General features: G+C 39.5%; 1 protein-coding gene across 1 annotated transcript in view; it reads right to left on the bottom strand.

Moving 5' to 3' along the window:
• Window positions 1-21,901, bottom strand: part of LOC145999733 (guanylate cyclase soluble subunit beta-1-like) — a 192,772-nt gene that overhangs the window by 154,773 nt on the left and 16,098 nt on the right. Inside the window, exons 3-4 of the mRNA XM_083137012.1 lie at window positions 7,237-7,334; window positions 5,929-6,067 (exon numbers count right to left, since the gene is read on the bottom strand). Of these exons, the coding sequence (XP_082993138.1) occupies window positions 5,929-6,067; window positions 7,237-7,334 (237 nt within the window). The remainder of the gene's footprint in view (window positions 1-5,928; window positions 6,068-7,236; window positions 7,335-21,901) is intronic.

Below are 21,901 nucleotides of genomic sequence, written 5' to 3'. Positions count from 1 at the left end.
GTTCTTAGTATATTTTATCATGTAGTATACTTATTGTATTTTGCATCGTGTATTATGGAGTAATATAGAATAGTCCTTTTGTTTTAAGATGAAGACAATTCTATTCCATGTTAGTCAATACAGGCCCGTAGCCAGGCAGGGGCCAGGGGGGGGGCTGAGCCCCCCGGCACTGCCATCAGCTCCCTTGACATTAGGTAAAACTATTTTGTATAATTTGTCTGTAGTAAAGAGTGAAAATGTAGACAGCAATTTTGCTCACAGATTTGTTGAAGGATAAATTCACAGAAAATTAACAAGCAGCTACTACATTCATGTTATTTATAAAAAGAAGTTTAAGTAGGGGCAAGTGTTTAGGATATTCTCTTCTCTAGACTTTAGAAAGTTCTTTCACGGGGGAGCTTCTTTATCTGTACCTTCGCTGCCCCTGTTGTGGCCTCCCATTTATAGACAGAAAACTGTGATGACTTTGACGTCATCATCCATATTCCTTCCACGTCAAGGGCCAACACCTTCCAAGTTTTGGGAACGAAGATGAGTTTCATTCGGCCGGTGGTTGAATGTACTACAGGGAGGTTATTTCAGTCGTTCACCGCCAGCGTGTCGGCCGTTCATCGGACTCTTCATGCAACAGGTCCCGGCAAATTGCGTTCAGGAAGTCCGTAACAGAAACCGCTTGTTTTGTAATGTTTCCACTTTTCACAATTACAGTTACAATTACAATTGAAATAAGCACGTACCTTGTCGCAAGGATGCTGTGTGTGTGTGGAAAAGGTGTCCTCCCAAATACAAATATTTCTGGCACCTTATTTCTGACAGAAAATCTTAGATTAGACATCGTTACTTTATCGTCAGTTGTCAGAAAGGGAAGACAGCATCCCGGCGCATAAAGCAAACCGAAAGCGTAAAATGATATTTAAAAGTAATAATAATGATGATCACTAACCTCCTGTGTTATAAGAGATGTTGAAAATGACCTCCTTTAACAGCAATACAACACGTTTCTTAGGTTCAAGAGATCCTGTCTATCGTAATTCCCTGACCACTTTTCTGCAAGAATTCGTTTTCACGTAATTATCGTACATAAAAACTCTCTGTTCAAGACTATATTTGTTTAACGACATAACTAATGAATGAATAACAATTAACACACAATAAAGCACTGGCCATGAGTAGCACATTACAATAACACAGTATAAGCAACACGTGTACTGATAAACGCAAACAGAAGTGAACATGAACGTACACTGACGTCTGGTAGCCGACAGTGTTGCTAACCATTTTTCGGCAATGTCCCTACAGACGTAGTCAAAATGTCCCTACAACTGACCAAATGTCCCTACGCCAAGTAAAGCGACTAAAAAAATTATCACCTCATGAGCATGCAAAACAGAAGATAAAATATACACATTTACTTACCAAATCTTTCTGCTCGGTGCTTCCACAATTAATGAAGGAGCGAATTTACATTTGCCTATCCTAACTTAACCTAACCGTATCTGGAAGCGGCCCCGGCGCCTACCCAGCGTCGAATAACATGGGTACCTGGGGGAAACCCTGGGGGGTAAAGGCGGTCAGGGGCGTGATGCTGATCACATCACCCCCACTCACGACCGGATCAAGAAAGTGTGGGGCGTTACCCTCACACCCCCTATACGCCTTCATGGCGTGGTGCTATGCACAGGGGAACACTTTACCTTTTTTGTACCTGAATGGTTCGTGGGGCTATCCGTCAATGGTTTGTTGGGCTACCCGTTTTTCGAGCCCAAATTTTAACTATGTTTGCCTTGCCTAACCTAACTTAACCTAACCTTACCGAGAATGCTCAGTGGGGCTATTCCTGAATGGTTTTGCGGTAATTGTGATTACGAACCGATAAAAAATATTTTTTTCGTAGCACTTTAACATCATCGAAGACGCCATTTTAGTATCCTGCAATTTTATGATTGATGTAATGTTGCCAAATTTACCTGTAATCAAATCAGTTCTTCTACATCGTGATTGTCGCTGTCACATGTAAGCACGTTCTTTGGGCAATATACTGAAATGAATAAGTTTATTAATTAGCCCTCCTGCACACTCCACCTAACAATCTGTATAACATTAACAACTTTTTTACTGTTCTCTTCCGCTATTCTTACACAATCCATGCTCTCCAAGTATGAAATCAACAGTGTGGCAACGCTGTAGACAGCGTAACTAATTGTAATTTGTTCATATCAACAAATATGGCTACCATACTTGTATACGGAGAATCATTGCGAGAATTGAAATGCTTATTTTACAACTTCTACACGTTAATTAACATTTTTTTCCCCCTCACCCCAACATGTTAACTTGAGATAAATCATCACGAATAATTATTTCGTGAGTATAAGACGTAGCATTGAAATTACAGAAGGGTCCGGTATTGTAAATTCTTGCCTTAATGAATAATAGGGGTGTGCGGGACAGAATTGTTTGGGTCGGGACGGGATCGGGACGGTAATTTTTTTAAATCCCGACATTCGGGACTGAAAAATTTGCAATTTCCCGACCAAGTCGGAAAATTTTCGGGACGGGAAATGTTCGAAATTTCCCAAAGCACTGGAAATCTCGAATTTTACAAGTCATTTTCACATTAAGTGATTGTTTTTGCATTTCTAGAATAAAAACTTACAATTTTCGATAAGTTCCAGAAACTTACAAGGCAGAAAACGTCGAGAATTAACGACTTTTTAAAGTAAAGGATCCCGCACACCCCTAATGAATAACGTTGAGTCGTTTACTGTTGATTATGTTATTTGAAGTCATACATGCTGCTGCTGTGCTGAGATAGATCTTGGTTGGTGATGCTGTATTTCCTGCAGTCTTTAACAATTCTGGTCCCATTTTATTTCCCTTTTTTGTTTTTGTATCACTTAACATTGAAAATATTCTTTCCGTTTCCGCTTTAGAATGTGGCAATGTTAGCACTATTTTCGCGAGAGTGGAAATGTTTTAAAAAAGGAACTTGCCTTGAAAGTTTTTGGTAACCGATAACATGTTCCAAAATTCTGATGGAGATTTGTTAGTTAGTTCTTTTTTCTCCTCTTCGCTAAAGTATCCAGATAAATTAATTCATAAAATGTCATTTACCAAGATTGAAAAAAGTACCTACGTTTTCCCTCATTTGTCAAAATCTGTCCCTACGTTCCTACGCGGGCGAAATTTAGTGAAAAGTCCCTATGCTTAGGGACATGTCCCTACGGTTGGCATCACTGCCGACACGTGCAGTATGAAGCGCCCTCTCGCGGCTGACAACTCATCCAACCCCCGATAAGCTGCCGGCGCTGTCGCGACAACTGAGGATAAAGTAGCGATGACTAATCTAAGATTAGATGTCAGAAATAAGGTGCCAGAAATATTTGTATTTGGGAGGACACCTTTTCCACACACACACAGCATCCTTGCGACAAGGTACGTGCTTATTTCAATTGTAATTGTAACTGTAATTGTGAAAAGTGGAAACATTACAAAACAAGCGGTTTCTGTTACGGACTTCCTGAACGCAATTTGCCGGGACCTGTTGCATGAAGAGTCCGATGAACGGCCGACACGCTGGCGGTGAACGACTGAAATAACCTCCCTGTATAAGCACTATGATTGAATATTGTTAATTTTGTTTTGTGTGATATAAATATGTGTATCATCAAAAGTGCTATTGAGTGTGTAGTAAGGGATGATTTCAGTAGCAGTCAATTAACACTTTAACCGATGTTTTAAAAGGTAAAGGAAAAATGTAGTATTTGTATGATATTTCTAAATTCTATGAAACTTAATGCCCCCCCCTACCCCTCACTCTCAATTTACCTTAATTTAATACTGTTAAACTTTTCAAAAAGGGACTTGCTTTACAAAGCCCCCCCTGATAACTCGTGAGCCCCCCTGGACATCAGTTCTAGCTACGTACCTGAGTCAATAATACAGAATAAAAATACAATAAGTATACTAGATGATACTTATGTCATTTGTATGTACATTGCAATAAACTCCTGTATAAGGCTTTCATGCTAGTTTTCAGCAATATGATCCTATACTTAAATAAATAAATATAGTGATCCCACTTTAGACTGTAGGCCCAGTTCCGATTAGCCTTACTGTGCATAAAGTGGACTTAAAACACAAACTCAATCTATTTAAGCATGCGTTCAAAGTAGGGATGGGCAGGTGTTTGAAAATTCGGATATTCCTAATGGATCCAGGTTACATATCCCACCCATGATTCGAATAAATTTGCATTCGAATTCAACTGCCCATCCCTCAAACATTCCAGATTATATTCAATGTCATTCTCAAACCCTGACAGCTTAATGCAAATACGGCGTAAATGTTAGGAAACAGAGTTTCTCCTAAATTGAAAGCGACGGTTCTAACTAAAAACAAAAGAACGTGCTTATTCGCAATATATATCGTTTATCAGACGAAACGTAATGTTTTCTGGGAGCATATATATTTGTAAAGGCGTGGAAAGTTGGACCAGAAACTAGCAACCATTTCACTTTGGGACGTAACAATTAGGTGTGGGAAAGTAAAGGCTTTTCACATCGCGTGGCCTATTCGTCATGCCGGACGTTATGTGAAATGCTATCCCTTGACTTCTCAACTTCTCAATTTCGACCTTGTCCATCATGAATGAGAGAGAGAGAGAGAGAGAGTCTCCACTGTATTACTAAGCCTCTGCCTCAACTTTCATTCTCTTTTTAATACACATCTTCATAAATCTATTATTTTTCATCCCCTTCTCTTTCTCTCCCTCTCTCTCTCTCTCTCCCTCTCTCTCTCTACCTCTATCAACCTCTTTCTCTCCCTCTCTATCTATCCCTCTCTCCCTCCCTCTCTCTCTCCCTCCCTCCCTCCCTCCCTCTCTCTCTCTCTCACCCTCCCACTCTCTCCCTCTCTCACCCTCTCTCCCTCCACTCTCTCTCCCTCTCTACCTCTCTCCCTCTCCCTCCCTCTCTCCCTCCCCTTCTCCCTCTCTCTCCATCCCCCTCTCACTCACCCCTCTCTCCCTCTCTCTCCCTCTCTCTCTCACCCTGTCTCTCCCTCTCTCCCTCTCTCACCCTCTCTCTCCTCTCTTTCTCTCTCCCTCTCTCATTTTCACTTCTTTTCTTTTTCTATCCCAGTTTAGTTTACAGTAATTTTCTTTTTCTATCTCTTCAGTTTTCTTTCTCTCTTCATTTATTTTCATATCTCTTGCTCTCTACCTCTTTGTTCATCCTATTTTCCGTTTCTCTGTTTCTTCTTTTCTTCTTTTATTACATTTCTTTTACACTTTTCTCGGTCTCTTTATCCTCTCTCTCTTTCTCTATTCCTCGATCTTTATTTCCTGCCCTCCATATTTCCTTTCTTAGTAGTATCACTGAATCACGTCACTTGTTTGATGACTTGACTAACTTGTTTAATAACCAAGCAGATAAAAAAAGGCACTAAACAACAAAATATACACTAAAACTGATTGAAATTTGTTAAAGAAAGTTCTTCGAATCCGACATAAAGAAACTCAAAAAGATTTTTCCATCATTTCATTGGTTAGGCAACTAGAGACAATTACATTCAAAATAGGCACAAAAAAAGAATTGACATCATTGAAGTCTTGTATTCCTTGCAGACTTAGCCTGGCACTGATTTTCTACTTCAAAGCCTACGTTTTCAGGATTGGCAACGAAACAATTTCCCCTAAATCTTTAGCCTATTGCAATGCTTTTAAAAAGCGACACAGACAGTTATCCCAAGAGGTCCACACTACATATTGATCAACGTCTACCCTCGGTGGTGTTGAAATAACACAGACAAAATCTTGTTATCAACACTGAGGTTAGACCTCCTGAAGCAACTGTCACTTTTTAACACCAGTGGCTATTGAATATCTGAATACAAAGAACCCACCCTTTCATTGAAGTGGATACGTACCAGTGGAGATAGTCGATGTTTCTGATGAAGGCCAGGTAGGAAGTTCCAAGCCCCTTCAGCATCTCGCAGTATCCATGGTTCATTGTGTACGTTAGGAAATACTCGCCGAAGAGGTCCAGCACAGCATCCAAGCTCATGCCTGGAAAGATAGACAGGGGAAGGATGAAAAGGGAAAGATGTATAAACATCAGATAACGTCAGGATTTAGGAAGGAAGGGAGAACGGATTTCATTTAATAAAACAAAGTCAACGGCAATAAATGGTAAAAAATTTCCTAGATTGAAAATAGTGATAACTCATAAAAAAATTGAACAGGTAACAGACTTCGTATATTTGGAAAGTCATATTTCACAGTTTGAACACCAAAAAGATGCTGAGAGAAATTTACTAAATATAACACATTAAATGGAATTTTTGAATTTTGAAAATAAATGAGAAGATAAATTCAAAATATATGCCACAACATATTTTATGTATGGTAACGAATGTTGGACTCTTCGTCAACATCATAAAAGTAGAATATTATTTTCACGAATGAGATTTTCGCGGTCTTTAAGTGAAGTAACTTTACGAGTCAAAGTTAGAAGAGAAGAAATCCGAAATATATGGAAGGTCGAGACAATGGTGCAAGAAATTTTAAAATAATCAGTTAAAGTGGAATGAACATGTTCTGAGAGCCATTCGCCTAGAAAATGATTAAATTACAGGCCAAGGGGAAATAAATTTGGAAAACCCTATAGGATCAATTATGGATAAAACTTCCAGAAAGTTTTTTGTTTCTACGGCCGCGTCCTGTGATTTAATCATTTGGTTTATTTTATTTTACTTTTCTGCCACGCCGGGTTAATCGCGAAGATGAGAATGAGGGATGGTATGGTGGAATTGACAAAGGGATGCTTTTATGGAACACCCACGTCGAGGCCGTAATTCAAACCAGGGATCCCTAGCGCCGTCTCTTGTGGTGCCTCTGTATGGACACTTTCGATATCACTGCTCTGGACGATACCACACATAACACCATTGATACATACTAGAGTTGACGAGCTGTACCTATGTGGGCGAAACTTTCCCAAGCACGGCTGCGCAGTAGCAAGGGGGAGGAGCTACCGGCTGCGCGTCATTATCCTTGCGTTCTGTCCTTGCTGTTGACCACCCAAAGAGCGAGTAGGTGGCAACTACATAAACGTATCTCTCTCACACTATGCGCGGAGTAGCCAAGGCTACCCGCAAAGATACAGCTCGTCAACTCTAGTTCCTGCAATACTATATTAGGAAATTGAAAAAAGAAAGACTAAATTTAACACTTACCCAACACTTTGGCCGATGCGGCGAGGAGTTCAGACGAAATATCGTCTCGATAGATTTTGAATGTTAGCATATCCATTCCGTCACACTTAGAGAGCTTGCTGTTGGAAGACAATAATTAATTATCACAGTTAATTCACTAGAGGATAAATCTTTCCTGAAATGTAGTGTGTTTTAAACGTTATGAAACCCTGCATTTGGTCGTTTCTATCATGAAAATTGGGGGAGAAATTTACGCAGGGCTTTCTGTATTATGAAGCGCCATCTATTGAGATTTTTAGAAACATTTTTAATTGCTAGTTCAGTCCATACAGGAAATTCTAGAAGTTAATGAATGACTCAGTTCAGAAGGATTTCGCATTAGAATACTAATCTCTGGTTTGCGATCAAGAGAGGTCATGTAAACCAAATTACTGACGCTCCAAGTTACCTATGCCATCTGTTCTGTTATTATTTAGCCTCGATGTTCTGCAACTTTTGGCTAATCGTGACGCTGAGTGTGAGTAATGATATGAATTTGAAGGGACACTAACAGAGAACCCACTTGCTTAGGCCGAGACTCGAACCCAGGATGTCGGCTATGTCATCTGAGAATATGCGAACTACGGGCTTCCCGTTATTTGATCGTTCGATATTAGCGCCAGACGGAAGTACAAATATGGCGACAGATCAGTAAACTAAGCTCCTTAATGCAACTTTGACTAGGAGACACGGTCAGCACATCGTATCCCTTCGCCGCTGTTTTGTGGTTTGAGATTGCATTCCGCTACTGTTGCTTCCTCAGCTGTCCTCACGATGCCACTTCTGTTACCTTCAAGTAGCTCCCCAGCTGTCCTCACAATGCCGGACCAACACCGATATATTTCAAATTCCCGCCTTGGATCGAACCCAGAACTGCTGGCACCAAAGGCGAGGATGCGAATTGTTCGATTACGTGGGAGCTGTTAAAGGTCATGGACAGCAAGGGTTTAGGAGTAGAACTTTTTTAAGGGAGAAGAGAAATAAGCTTTAGCGTTATTTATTACCGGTTAGCAACACTGACAGTCCGAATTTTATCAACAGTTCCATGTATGGATAAATCCAAGTACTGACAATCAGGGAGTCGTAACGTAACGAAATGGAACGGTATTTTCAATTACGGTTTCCGTTACGTTACAACCAGAAACTGAATAACTTTTTTCGTGAACAGAAACGTTACCTCAGGTATATGAACATTACGTTACAGGTGTGCATAACGGTACCGAACCATAACTGATCTGTAAATCAGTAGGTCGTTAGGTGACGCTTTAACGTTCCATCCATTGCCGGCAACCAGTAACGTTACAGGGTAAGAAACAAGTTCGTCACGATTGACTAGTAACTTTAGTGTGTGTGGAAAGTGATAGTAACGTTACAATTAACCAGTAACTTAATTGAGGTCACGACTGTAAAAACGTTACACTCTTTGCTTCAAAGCAACAACGTTATTTATAGCTGGTATCATACAGACGTTCCGATGTGCAATAACGTGTCCGATGCCGTGTTCCGGAGAGAATAACATAGGTCTCTCGTATAATTGTGCTCGTTACTTTTGTAACGTTACAGTTCTTTCCCTTCACAAAAGTCTGTTTCAAAAAAGTGATACACATATCCGTTACGAATAGTAAATACCGTTATCGAAGGCGTTTTCGAAGAAGCCTCACAATTATGATCGGCAGCATACTAACATTACAGCATTTGACATTTTGAAAGTCATTAAATTATAATACGTATTTTCGTTTTGGATGTCAGTGAAAAAATGAAATTGTAAAACAAAACGTTTGAAAACATCCGTAAACAAGATTCAGCGTGACAGAAGTTCTGGTTATTGGAATTTACTGATTAACTATGTATTTATCACAAATATATTTATTTTCTGCATACTAAATCACTTTACGTGGATTTGTTCTAATTTGATTATGTATGCAAGATGAATTTTAACATGTGCGTTCACTTTATACGATAGAAAACAAACGTTTGTTGTAAGAAAACGTTTATGTATATCTTTCTCTCTCTCTCTCTCTCTCTCTCTCTCTCTCTGTCTCTCTCTTTCAGTTTACATGTGTTACATCAATTAAAAAATACAGTATGTTTGGCGATGAGAATGATTCATGCTTAGATTAAATTGCTGAAGGACGAAACATAAAGGACCAACCAAGGAATCATCTGTGCTACGCGTTCATCCACGTAAGCGAGAGGCAAGCTTTTTCCTATCGGAAGACGAAAAATAATTATTTGCTGCACGACCTTGATAAGACGAACTGAACCACAAGGAAAGAAACCTGTGCAGACCCGCAACTCCTGTGCACTGTACTACCACGTGGAGGGGAGGGGGAGAGTTGACCGTTCTTCCTTATGGGCCGAGCTGAAGAGTAGAAGAGCTGTGCGCGGACTTTTCGTCCAAGGTTTTTTCACTTGTGTTCGCTCGTAGCAGCAGCAGCACCACGCAAAATCGGAAAATGTGAATCCTCAAACTTTGTACACGTGACCTTCGGTCACGAAGCAGCCGAGTAGACAACGCCCTGGGGCGATATGAAAGGCACTTTTAGCAAGTAGAAACTACGTAGAAACGAAACGTTAGATGGAATTGTTGTACGAAACAAACGAAACCGCGTTTGTGCAACTGGTTTGTGGCTAGACAGGGCCATTGGACTCTCAAGAAGGCAAGAATTGTATGGGAAGTGATTCTCAAAACTAAGCGAATAAAAGGACAGTATATTTTATCATTTACAAGGGCCCTCATCCGCTTACAATTTTGAAAATTACTTTCAGTAATTCTTGTCTTCTTGGACAGGAGGTTCATTAAACTTTTTTGGTGTAGAAACAGACAGAGCGCCCACCTACCACGTTTGAAAGAAGAGCATAGGCAGACATGAAAGTAATTTTCAAGTACGTAAGGACGACAGTCGACGTGAACATTGAGCAACGTGTGACTGAGAAATACAATCGTAACAAAGGACAGGATTCTTCAAGAAACAGTAATTTCATAAAACTTCCTATCATTAACTCAGTTCATCCTTTTATCCTCTTTTGTTTGTTATACTTTTGTATTATTCTTGTTTTATATCGCTTTTCTGCCACTTGTAGATAATCGCGACGATGAAGATGAATGATGATCATATTAAATCTATGAAGGGATGCTTACAAAAAAAAAACAGCCATGCCCAGGTGTCTACTCGAACTTGGAATGTTTGGTACCGAGTGTATGAGTGGACCACTCAACGACTTCGGTCTTCGAGGCTACGGTTTCAGTTGCAACATGCAGTATAATTAAGTTTCTACTACTACTACTTATAAAGCCCCCTTGACACATGAGATACTACAAATAATTTCAGGCATACCCTCGAATTTTGATTGCCTGGCACTTTTTTAAACTAAGTAATGAAGTCACGTTTATATTCATATTAGGCCTACGACTAGCTCGAACTAAAAACGCTTGTGAAATACTGTGTATATGTTATCCATCTGAAGTGAGAAACTTCATATTCTGCTAAGAAAATATGCATGAAAAATTATATTTGTAGCTACTACTTGAAGAATTCAAATTATTATGATGGAATTTCAACTTACGTATACTCTGCATATAATGTGTTATCGGAGAGGAGTTTTTGTCTCGCAGTCAATTTATTTTTAGTTGAGGAACTCGAGAGTAAGTTGGAAATATTTAATGACCCACGTTGTGGTGTGCTGTTCGATTAATCAGAATTGGAGTGAGAGAAATCTGTAGTTAAGGTCATTCAACACGTCAATTTGTAACTGTGAATGCAAGTTTTCTTTGATTTAGCGGGAAACCAGTTTGCTATTGTTGTAAGTAATAAATTGAAACATATATATTTTCTGCTCGAGTAGGAATCCACAGCCCTTATCCAATCAATCACTTTCTGTGTTTGAAACTTCTGTCTAGGAAAGCTACACACAATTTGCTTTTAATAACAGAAGCTTCAAAATAACCTATCCATTCTTGTCTTGCAAGTAATGTTTGATTTGATTTGTTATATTTAACTTTGGTTTTCTGCCACTTTTGGCTAATCGCGAAGACGAGGATGGGTGATGCAATGACAAAATTGATGAAAGGACATCACGAAGAAAATAATGAAAACAATACACAGGCTGGGATCTGAACTCGGGACCTGTGGTGTCGCATTGTTCATGAAATAAAAACATAACATGTATAGTGGCTCAAATTAGTAATCGAATATGTAGCATTTTGCTGCATTTCTTCACAATATTTCGAAATTAACAACATGTACATAAATATAAACGATAGTGAAATATTTATAGGCATTTATTAAAGCTATATTCCCTGTTACATTTTTTTCTTTTTTAATTTTGGGTGCGTCAGCACTTAGGCTATTTTGCAACCGCCACGTTATACGGGGTCCAGCCCCTTACCATAACAAATAACGTAACTGTAATATCGAATAACTGAAATATTAAAATATTCTGACTTAGGTAAAAAGCTGAGGCTCTAAAGGGGCACTCAGCACACATGACAAAAAACAGCACACACAGAATTATACTGGCCATAGGGTCAGTCGCCAGAGCCTCGTTAGTCTGCAAAGAGCAGTCCAGGGTGTACTACGTGGAATGAAGTTGACGATTGGGTGTAATACGTGGAAGGTCACCCCTTACACCCCTGTTACGTTTTCAAATCTGAGAATAGTTATTTATGTTTTGGTGTGAAAGAAGAGATCACTTTAATATTCAGACAAATCGTGAAAGCCTTCTGTTTCTGTTAAGCTACGTTTCCATTCAGACAAGTTCCAGACTCATGACGTGCAACATGTGCCGGCGCATGTTGCGCGTCATTTAGTGTACTCGTACTGCTTCCAATTCAAAACTACTTCTTCAAAATACGTCCGCAACAACACTGGAGTGCAGGATCGCAGTGTAGCGTTGTGCAGTGCTTTAGAGTAGTCAGTGTTCCTTCTCTTGTATTGTAATAATTTGGTGGTGATTTAACTTGGGTAAAGATGAACAATAAAGCTATGGCGGGTTTTGTGGTTATGGCAGGCGCGTATCATGAATTTCTAAAAAAAGAGGCGAAAACAACCTAGATGGTGGATTAGAAGTTTTCTAGCAAAAAATTAACTCGTTGATGAGAGACTTACGTCTTCAAAGTGGATACGAAAACTTTGTAAGAATGACTGCAAGTGATTTTGCATTGTTATTAAATTTTGTTGGACCACAGATTGTAGTCGCGTCGTCTGTTCCTACTCTAGTTCGTATGCCCCAGGAACTTGCTGCAGGCTGTTTCCATTGTCCGCCGCGCACGTTGTGCGTCTTAATCGTTTGGGGCAATTTTGTCCCCGGCACTTGCGCCGCGGCATGTTGCAGACAGTTTCCATTTCAACAAATGCTTGGCACATGCAGCGTCGCATGCCGCGTGTCATGTTGCGCGGTAAAATTTGTGGTAATAGAAACGAGACTTTACATAGTTCTTTTATCGGTCAACTACAGTGCGGGGAAGAAACAATTCATGCTATTTCCTAACTACGTCTGTTACCAGTAGCTCCATTGCCCCTGACTGAAGTACGAGAAAAATGGGTAACAAAAACAAAAATACAACATTTGACGAACTGCAGCTATTTATTTTTACCTAACCAAAGGGTGCAGGTACAGGGAAATTAAAAATGTTAAGTACATGTAAGAGTACCGTGGGTGACGCAATAAAACAAAATGAAAAGGAAAATGAGGTAGATTCCGTATCTCAGAAAATTCAACCAAGTGAAATAGGAGAACGAAATGAACGAGCTTCAGTATGAAAAATAAAGACCCTTTCCTCACCCCCATCCCCTTCCAAAACCAAGGGCTCCGAAAGCAGCTGTGCAACTTGGAGCAGGCACTGGGACTGCTGTACGTTCAGTAGCGTTTGGTCCGAAAGCGAAATTCCTAGAAAAATGCCACAGTTCGTCCGCGACGGTTTAATGAGTTGCATTTCGCCCGAGCCTGGCTGATGATGAGTCATACCTTGACTAACCGGTGGCACGGTGGAATTAGTGACTAGGATACCTCAGTTAACAACTTTTAAAACTACATTGCATAGACAGCGGAGTGTAGCGCAGGAGTGCAGACTCAGTCAAATCGTCGAGAGAGGGGTCCCGGGTTCGATACCCGGTGGAGGCACAAGTGGTTCGGATCCCACTTTAAATTGTAGGTCCAGTCCCGATTAGCCTTACTGTGCATAAAGGGGACTTAAAACAACAAATAAAATCGTTGAGAGGAAGTGAACTTGGATCCAGAAATTTTAGTCATGGCAGTCAACACTACTACTTCTAAGCAGCTCCCATAAGTGACTGAGGTTAGAATGAAAGTTTGTCTTGTTTTAAGTTCACTTGTATGCACAGATAGGCTAATTGGGAGTGGGCCTACAGTTTAAAGTGGAATTCGAATCACTGTGCCTCCACCAGGAATCGAACCCGGCTAGAATGCAAGTGTTTTCTCATACTCACATGGGAAGTTGTTTATGTTATTGTTTCACATAATTTGTAGGTAGTCACACGTGGTCTGAGAAACAGAAAAGTCACACATAGCCTACGCATAATTCTCTCGAGGCAGTTTGTTGCAAGAACTTTGCTTGCAGGCCACGGACAATAACTTTCATGGGTAAAAAAGTGTCCCATCATAAGGTAGAGAGCATCCTGCTTAGAGCAATGTATGCGCTCCAAACGTTGGACGCTGACGCCGATATAACCTGGCTCGCAAGCCGAGAACACTGTTCGAATCTCCACAGGCATATAACAAAAATGCATCATACCCAATGACACATCTGGCGTAATACCTAACGTGCCAAATTTTGGAAAATAGGGGCTGATAGCGTGTGTGAGAACCAGAGCGACTTAACTCTAATTTATCAAATTAATAGGAGAGGAAATAATGTATTCTTAGGAATATGACTCTTAAACGTGACTCCGCCTTACAGATAAGAATTAGAAGTGGAAAATGTCGATTTTCTCCAAATACTCTTCAGAGGATTTTTTTTTTAACGAAACTGAAGACAGAATTTTTGTAGTTACGTTCCTCTGATTCCCGTAGGACGATAGGTGAAATACATTTCATGAGCGATGTTTCAAAGAAGTTGTGTTAAGATGTCAAACATGTAGCCGACAGCCATGTTGTATGAAGAGAGCATATAGGATAAGCTCCAATCACACTTAATCTAGGCTCACAACAAAGATAGCGGCTGAGTGACCTAGCGTAATGAAAGGCAAAGAAAACAGTCAATCATTGGAAAAAACAATTAGTTTCATGTTTAAGATCATTCTATCAATTAATGCAGTTGCTTATAAAAATAAAAAATGGTCCAAAATGCTTCAAAGTAATTGAAAATATGAGGCATTGCGGATACGAAGGGCGAACTCAACAAAGTGCATTGTGATGGAAATGCGTTTCAAGTTGCCAGGCACAGTGCAAACTCCATAAAATCTTTGAAAATCACGCATGAAACATTCCGATCTACAGTTACCAAGTTTTTGTGGAGCTCGAATTGTGCCTGACAACTTGAAACGCATTTCCCTCACAATGCACTTTGTTGAGTTCGCCCTTCGTATCCGCAGTGCTTCATATCGTCTCTAGGAAAAACCCAGAAAATTAATACGCCCATTCAAATTTAAAACCTTTATTTGCATACTAAATAGAAAGAATTTTCACCAGATACTTGAAATTAGTTTGAGAAAATCTAAAATAAGAGGAATTCCTATCCCTGTTCTCGTGTTGATATTTCCTGGCAAATACTCTGTAAGAGGCTGTCGCGGTATATTGCCGCTCTATACATTGAAGAATCAATGCTTTATACTCCGAAGTCGATACTAAAGGTTCATGAACGTCTGCAGGATTTTTTCCAAAGAGGCGCAAGCAAGGTAGTTTTTCCGGGGGGAGGGAGGCAAACAAGGTGCATAACAGTGTTGTCTCCTCAAAAAACATTGCTTTAATTTGAAGTTATCATATTCATCTTATTTGAAAATAAGATCCTTAGGAAAATATTTGGACCTAAAAGGGATGAGGAGATAATTAGAATAATTAAATCAAGAAGACTTAGGTGGGTAGGCCATGTGGCACGAATGGGAGAGGAAAGAGGAGTTTATAGGATTCTTGTTGGGAAACCTGATGGTAAGAGACCTTTAGGAAGGTTAAGACGAAGATGGAGGGACAACGTTGAGATAGACCTAAAGGAAATCGGTAGGGATGGAAAAGAGTATATAGATCTTGCTCAGGATAGGGACAGATGGAAGGCCTGTGTTCTGCAGCCATGAACCTTCGGGTTTAAGAAGGCTAGAGAGTTAGTTAGTTAGCTAGTTATGTTCATGCAATAATTAACATATATTATTGCAGCTGAAATGGAATTGTGTGAGATATATATATAATTTTTGGTTGACTTTCATTTTCCAGGTGGGTCGTGCACCCCCCCCCCCTTGCCTCTCTTTCGGACTTCCATGCAAAGGTTCTATTTTTATTTCGCGTCTACCACTTTCGGTTAATCGCGATGATAAAGGATGTGATAGGTGATGAAAGTGGTATAAAGACAATGACCCAACCCATCCATATTTTCTAGTCCAGGCTCTAATCCGACATCTCCCGGGTTCGAATCCCGGTCGGGCTTGGTTGTTTGTGAATGTCCATTCATCAATTTCATCATTTCATCACTCATCCCCATCTTCGCAAATTAGCCTAGAGGCACAAAACGCGAAGTAAAATAAACTAAATCAATCAATCTAATCCGACATTAGACTTCGCAGTTTATTACGCTAACCAATTTGCCACGGGATCGGCTTCTTCGTGTTTGTCTGCTTATGAAATGATTAATTAGTTATTCAAACTATATAGGTAGGAAAGCTATATAAAATAACGAAACAGAAAAATAAATCCACTTGACGTCTTGTAGTACTATCATTAACCTACAATTTCATGCTCACAAATCCACACAGAAAACTTCTTGTGGCATTAGTTTTACAGAATGGCCTTGGGGAATAAACATCGCCCATTTCCTGGTTCAGCTCGAAACAATTCAGGTGCCTTATCGAAGCTGCTCTTGAGCACGCAGGGTTTCTAACCTACTTCGCCGTAATTCAGTTGTTGTATCTTGATTAATATGCTGTATTGTAGAGTCAACCGCAGATTAAATAGGAGAAAAAAGATTTTCCCGACGGAAAATAAGTTGGTAATGCTGCAAACACCGAGGCATTCTTGATAAGACGCTTGAGGAGCGTCGAGCAAACTTTCCTGAAAAAGCACAACCCCAGTATCGAAGGTCATGCCACACGTGGATTGGCAACTTTCGGGAGCATGCTGTCTGTCTACACAATTCTACCCAAATACCTGTTTGAAAATGAATCTTCTGTCCGCATTTTATTTTTCAAACGTACTTCTGACATTGTAATCATTTTGCAATTATTTTTATTTGTTCTTATTTTGCTTCGCTTTTATGTGACTTTTATAATTAATCGAAACTATGAAGATGGATGATAATTAGATTAAATTAATGAAGAGACACCTAAAAAAGATATTTACAGACCAGGACTCGAACCCGGAACCTAAAGCGGATAGGTTGTGGGGAAAACCGTCAATGACTCCCGCCACGAACTTACTTATAATTTTTGTAATTTCTCACGAGTATATTTTGTTCTGTCCATGCATAATACCTGCTTTCGGAAACTTAATTTATAAGTGACACACTTATAGGGACAAGCCACGTATTGTTTGAATGGAGGGACACATCTCGTTCATATACTACTAGATACAATCATGGACTATACTTGAAATGGCCTCCCCGATGGCGCAAGGTAGCGTCATCGCCTTGTAATGAAGGGGTCCCGGGTTCGATACCCGGTGGAGGCACAAGTGATTGGGATTTCACTTTAAACTGTAGGTCCAGTCCTGATTAGCCTAACTGTGCATAAAGTGGACTCAAATCAATCAATCATATATGATGGAAGTTAAGAAAAAGATAAAAATTTTAGAAGAGATACTGTGAACAAGTCGAATTGGAGAGAGATTGTATTTTGTCTTTTGTCTTTGTTAAATGTATTTCATGTAGTTTATATAACATGAAGTTATAAGTTAAATAAATGTTGTTTTGTTCGTTAACGTTTGGCCTAATTGAAGATGATTACAATATACTTGAAATGTGACGTGCTAAACACTACTTTCGGAGATCAGTTGGACATGGCAATTTTGATATACAAGTTGCATTTTCTCTACTTAGATTCATTATGTCCAAATTTTATCCTAATATATAATCTCCCAACAACGCAAAATGTTTTAATTGACTCGAATTCACAATGACTCATATACAGTGTGTTTATAAATGAACGGTGGGGTTTCAAAAGTTAATAATACATCTATTTATTACCTTACACGGGCAAAACGTACACCGTAAGCAGCAGCAACTGTCCAAGTTTATATAACTTTATTTATATTTGTATAAAGATAGAAATCAAGAGGGGGCAATTGCCCCTCTGTGCCTCCTTGCAGGTGCTCTTGACCGTCTGGAAGAAATAGTGCACGACAGACGTGAAAACTAAATCCATCTTCAGTATCCCTTTGTCTTGCTACTCTTAGATTCTGCAACCTTTCTTTCTATAGTCCAATGTTTGCCTTCCTTACCTCCTAGAATTGATTTCCGTACAAGTTTGAGGGCTAATCTCCCCTGCCCCCTGTGGTTGCGCCACTGCACCTTCTTCCGCCGTTGTTGCTTTGTGAACTTTCATCGGCTTCGTAATACTTCATTTTCTTCAAGAGCATAATATCGTTTAATCCGGCGATAAGATTCCTCAAGAGTAGTCTATGACTACTCATTTCTACACTAGTTGGAAGCTTTATTCAATTTCGAGCCAAAAATGTAATTTTCAAATCAGGATTGTTAAACGTCCACGAACCCATAAATTCTAATGGGTTCTATTGGGTTCCGCAACAAGACCGGAACCTGTTCTATCACAGTGTAAATTCGGTCCAAGTTGCGTATTGTTTCATTTCAAATATGGAACTTAGACCGTCTTTAAATTGATCCGGAACGAAGGACCCTGTGCCGTATTTCAATTGATCCAGAAAAAAGGTTCCTGGAACTTATTTAAATACCTTAAACATAAAAAGGCTCTTTACGGTCCAGATCCATTTATGCTTGCTAATATTCCCTGCTGAATCTGAATTGAATTGATTTAAAATTCCTGATCCTTTAACAACCCTGGTGGAAATTCATTAATTTACAAACAACCATATTTTTAACGAAACATTAATCCCACACAATATACTGAGTTATTTTTCGCAATGTTCCAATGAATGGCAAGAGATTTGGGCTATTCCTTTTTCTTCCTTGATGTTTAATAGATTATATTTGTCACGCACCTATAACGTTACTAGCAAACATTTGTGAATTGTTCTTTCCTTGTAACGTTAACATCTACCATACTGAATTTATTTACGTTCCTTATGCAGATGGTATGTACCCAACTGCATTTTGTTCCGTTCCGCTACAGTGGTTTACATTTTGTTACATTCCTATGTAACGTTAATTAACCATATTGCCTTTCACTTCGTTCCGTTACGGAGGATTGCATTCATTACGTTCCTATGTACCGTTATTTACTACCATGTTGCATTTCGTTACGTTTTTTTGTAACGCTAGTATATACCACAATGCATTTCGTTACTACGTTCCTTGTATCCTTGTAACGGTAGTATATACCATATTGCATATTACGTTATGTTCCAATGTGCTCATTTCGTTCCGTTCCTTTATAACGTTAATATCTACCATAATACATTTTGTTACGTTCCTTGTAACGTCACTCTATAAGATATTGCATTTCGTTACGTTACATGGGTACCAGCAGTTGAACCATACTCTTCCTCCTACAAAATGGAACGTACCGTGTAACGCAAATTGGGTACGTTACGACTCCCTGCTGACAATACAATCGCATTAAAAATTTCCTTTATGAATAACAAATAAGAATACGCCGTTAATGATTCATCCTAGTATTCATGCAGCCAGCGTGACCTTACTGTCTGGCGGGTTTGCAGATAGATTAGGATATTTTTAGAGCAAAAAAATTGCAAGTTGTGCACATATGTACTGCTCAGCAAAGATGAGAAAGTCTGTCTGGCGCTGCTATCCTGTGAGCAACTTATTTGTTCGAGGGTGGGGGGTAGCAAAGACTGCTCGATTTCTCACACCCTTTCAATGTTGCCAAACTTACATGGACGAAAGGTCATTGAGTTCGAGTGCGTCTGTTGTGTATGTTGTTTGTACCGAAATGAAGGGCAAAACCGCACATAGTGAGAGCCGATAGGGGATTTAAATTTTTTGACAACGAAGCTAGAGAAAGATGTTGCAGCGTGCGGCGGCTGCAGTTCGAATGTCGGACACTTTCATAAAGAAAATTAGAAAGGATGGAAATTCCGGGGGGAAATTTACAACACCAGGTAAGCACAGGTCTGCCGAAAAGTGTAGAATTGTTCTAGACGACTTTGATTCGAAGAACTTGATTCGAAGTGTTTGATTGGAAGAACTATTGGTAACTCTTATACGATTGAACATGAAGTGCCAAGAGTAAAAAAAGTGCTTTCGAAATTAAAGAAAGAAATTAATTTTCGGGGTAGTCGTGAATCTCTTCGCAACATTATTTGCAATGACTTAGGATTTCGTTTCCGAATGTGCAAGAACGTGAGAAGTGCTTTGGTGGAAAGGAGTGACATCGTGTCCAATCGAACAAGTTTTCTGATGGCATTGAAGCAAAATGAGAATAGTGACGCGAAGAGGCCAGTTATATACTTAGATGAAACATGGATCCATGAGAACTACACGGTGAAAAAGTGTTGGCAGGGTGAAGGCAGTGTACATTGTGCTTTATCAAATACCAGTGCTGGAAGAAGGGTGATCATCCTTCACGCCGGGAGTGAAAACGGTTTAGTACCAAACTGTTTACTTATATTCAAAGCTAAACAGAAAACCGGAGATTATCATGGGGAAATGAATGCTGAAATTTTGAACGATGGTTTGAAAGTCATCCATGGCCTTATATTGCTGTTTCTTGACATTTTTTTTGTTAGCATATGCAGATGATGTAGACTTATTAGGGGATGATATAAATACAATTAAGAATAATGCTAAAATATTTTTCAAAACTGCTAAAGAGATAGGTTTAGAAGTTAACAAAGAGAAAACTAAATATATGCTTACAGGCCGAAACCAAATGTTAGGTAATAATCAAAATCTAATTATTGATAACAACTCGTTTGAAACAGTTTGCAAATTCAAATACCTAGGAGTAATATTAACAAATGAAAATTATATTAAAGAGGAAATAAAAAGTAGGCTTAATTCAGGAAATGCATGTTACTTCTCTCTTCATAAACTTTTGTCTTCTCGTTTAATATCTAAGAAACTAAAAGTTAAAATATACAAAACAGTAATTTTGCCTGTAGTATTATATGGGTGTGAAACTTGGTCCCTTACATTGAAATTTGAACATAAATTGAGGTATTTGAAAATAAGATCCTTAGGAAAATATTTGGACCTAAAAGGGATGAGGAGACAGGAGGAGGTTACATAATTTAGAACTACATAATTTGTATACGTGTCCAGATATTATTAGAATAATTAAATCCAGAAGACTTAGGTGGGCAGGCCATGTGACACGAGTGGGAGAGGAAAGAGGAGTTTACAGGATTCTTGTTGGGAAACCTGATGGTAAGAGATCTGTAGGAAGGCCAAGACGAAGATGGAGGGACAACGTTGAGATGGACCTAAGGGAAATCGGTAGGGATGTAAAAGAGTATATAGATCTTGCTCAAGATAGGGAAAGATGGAAGGCCTGTGTTGCTGCAGCCATGAAACTTCGGGTTTAAGAAGGCTAGAGAGTTAGTTAGTTAGTTAGTGGTTTGAAAGTTAATTGTTACCGAATATTCCCTCCAACAGCATTATTGTCATGGACAAAGCGCCTTACCATTCCGTGCAAGTCAACAAACCTTCCACAATAGGCAGCACTGGTTGAAAGAAAATTCAATTGAATTTTCAGATAATCGTCGAAAGGCTGAATTATATCAGCTAATGAAAACCAACAAGAAGCCCCGCAAATTATCGCCGCTGGCCTGGTGCCCCCAATCGCCGCCACTGTCTCTAAGAATAAAATTATAATTAATAATTAAATTGAAGATAAAATCTGTTTCTTAGATGGTAATATTTACTATCGCATAGTAAGAATCACAACCATGACAATAGATTTTATTGTTATTAATTTTTTAAATCGGGAATCGTCACGAATGCTATCCATTCTTCTTCAACCACCGACCGCGCCACCCTGAACGTCGCGTTTTGAGGCAGATCCGCCAGAATTCCATCTGTCAGAGAACAGCTGTGAGGCAACGTGGCAACAGCGTGCCATTTGAGAGCAGAGGAAAAGAAGGATTTCCCCCATATTCTCGTCTGCTGCCGTTCACCGGGACAGAAACAAGTGGGGGTGGATTTTAGTTCTCATATTTTCTGGGGGTTTTCTCTTCTTTGCTGAGCAGTACCTATGTTACGATACATGTAAGAAATGTATGTCTAGCTCGTGGGAGGCTTACGGTGAGTGTTTAGACACCAAAATCGGACCAACACCGATATATTTTAAATTCCCGCCTTGGATCGAACCCAGAACTGCTGGCACCAAAG

This window comes from Lepisma saccharinum, chromosome 15 (assembly GCF_977018435.1).
Source record: "Lepisma saccharinum chromosome 15, izLepSacc3.1, whole genome shotgun sequence".
Classification (NCBI taxonomy): domain Eukaryota; kingdom Metazoa; phylum Arthropoda; class Insecta; order Zygentoma; family Lepismatidae; genus Lepisma; species Lepisma saccharinum.
Note: the sequence above shows the minus strand (reverse complement) of the source record. Positions and strands in the feature narration are given on the sequence as shown.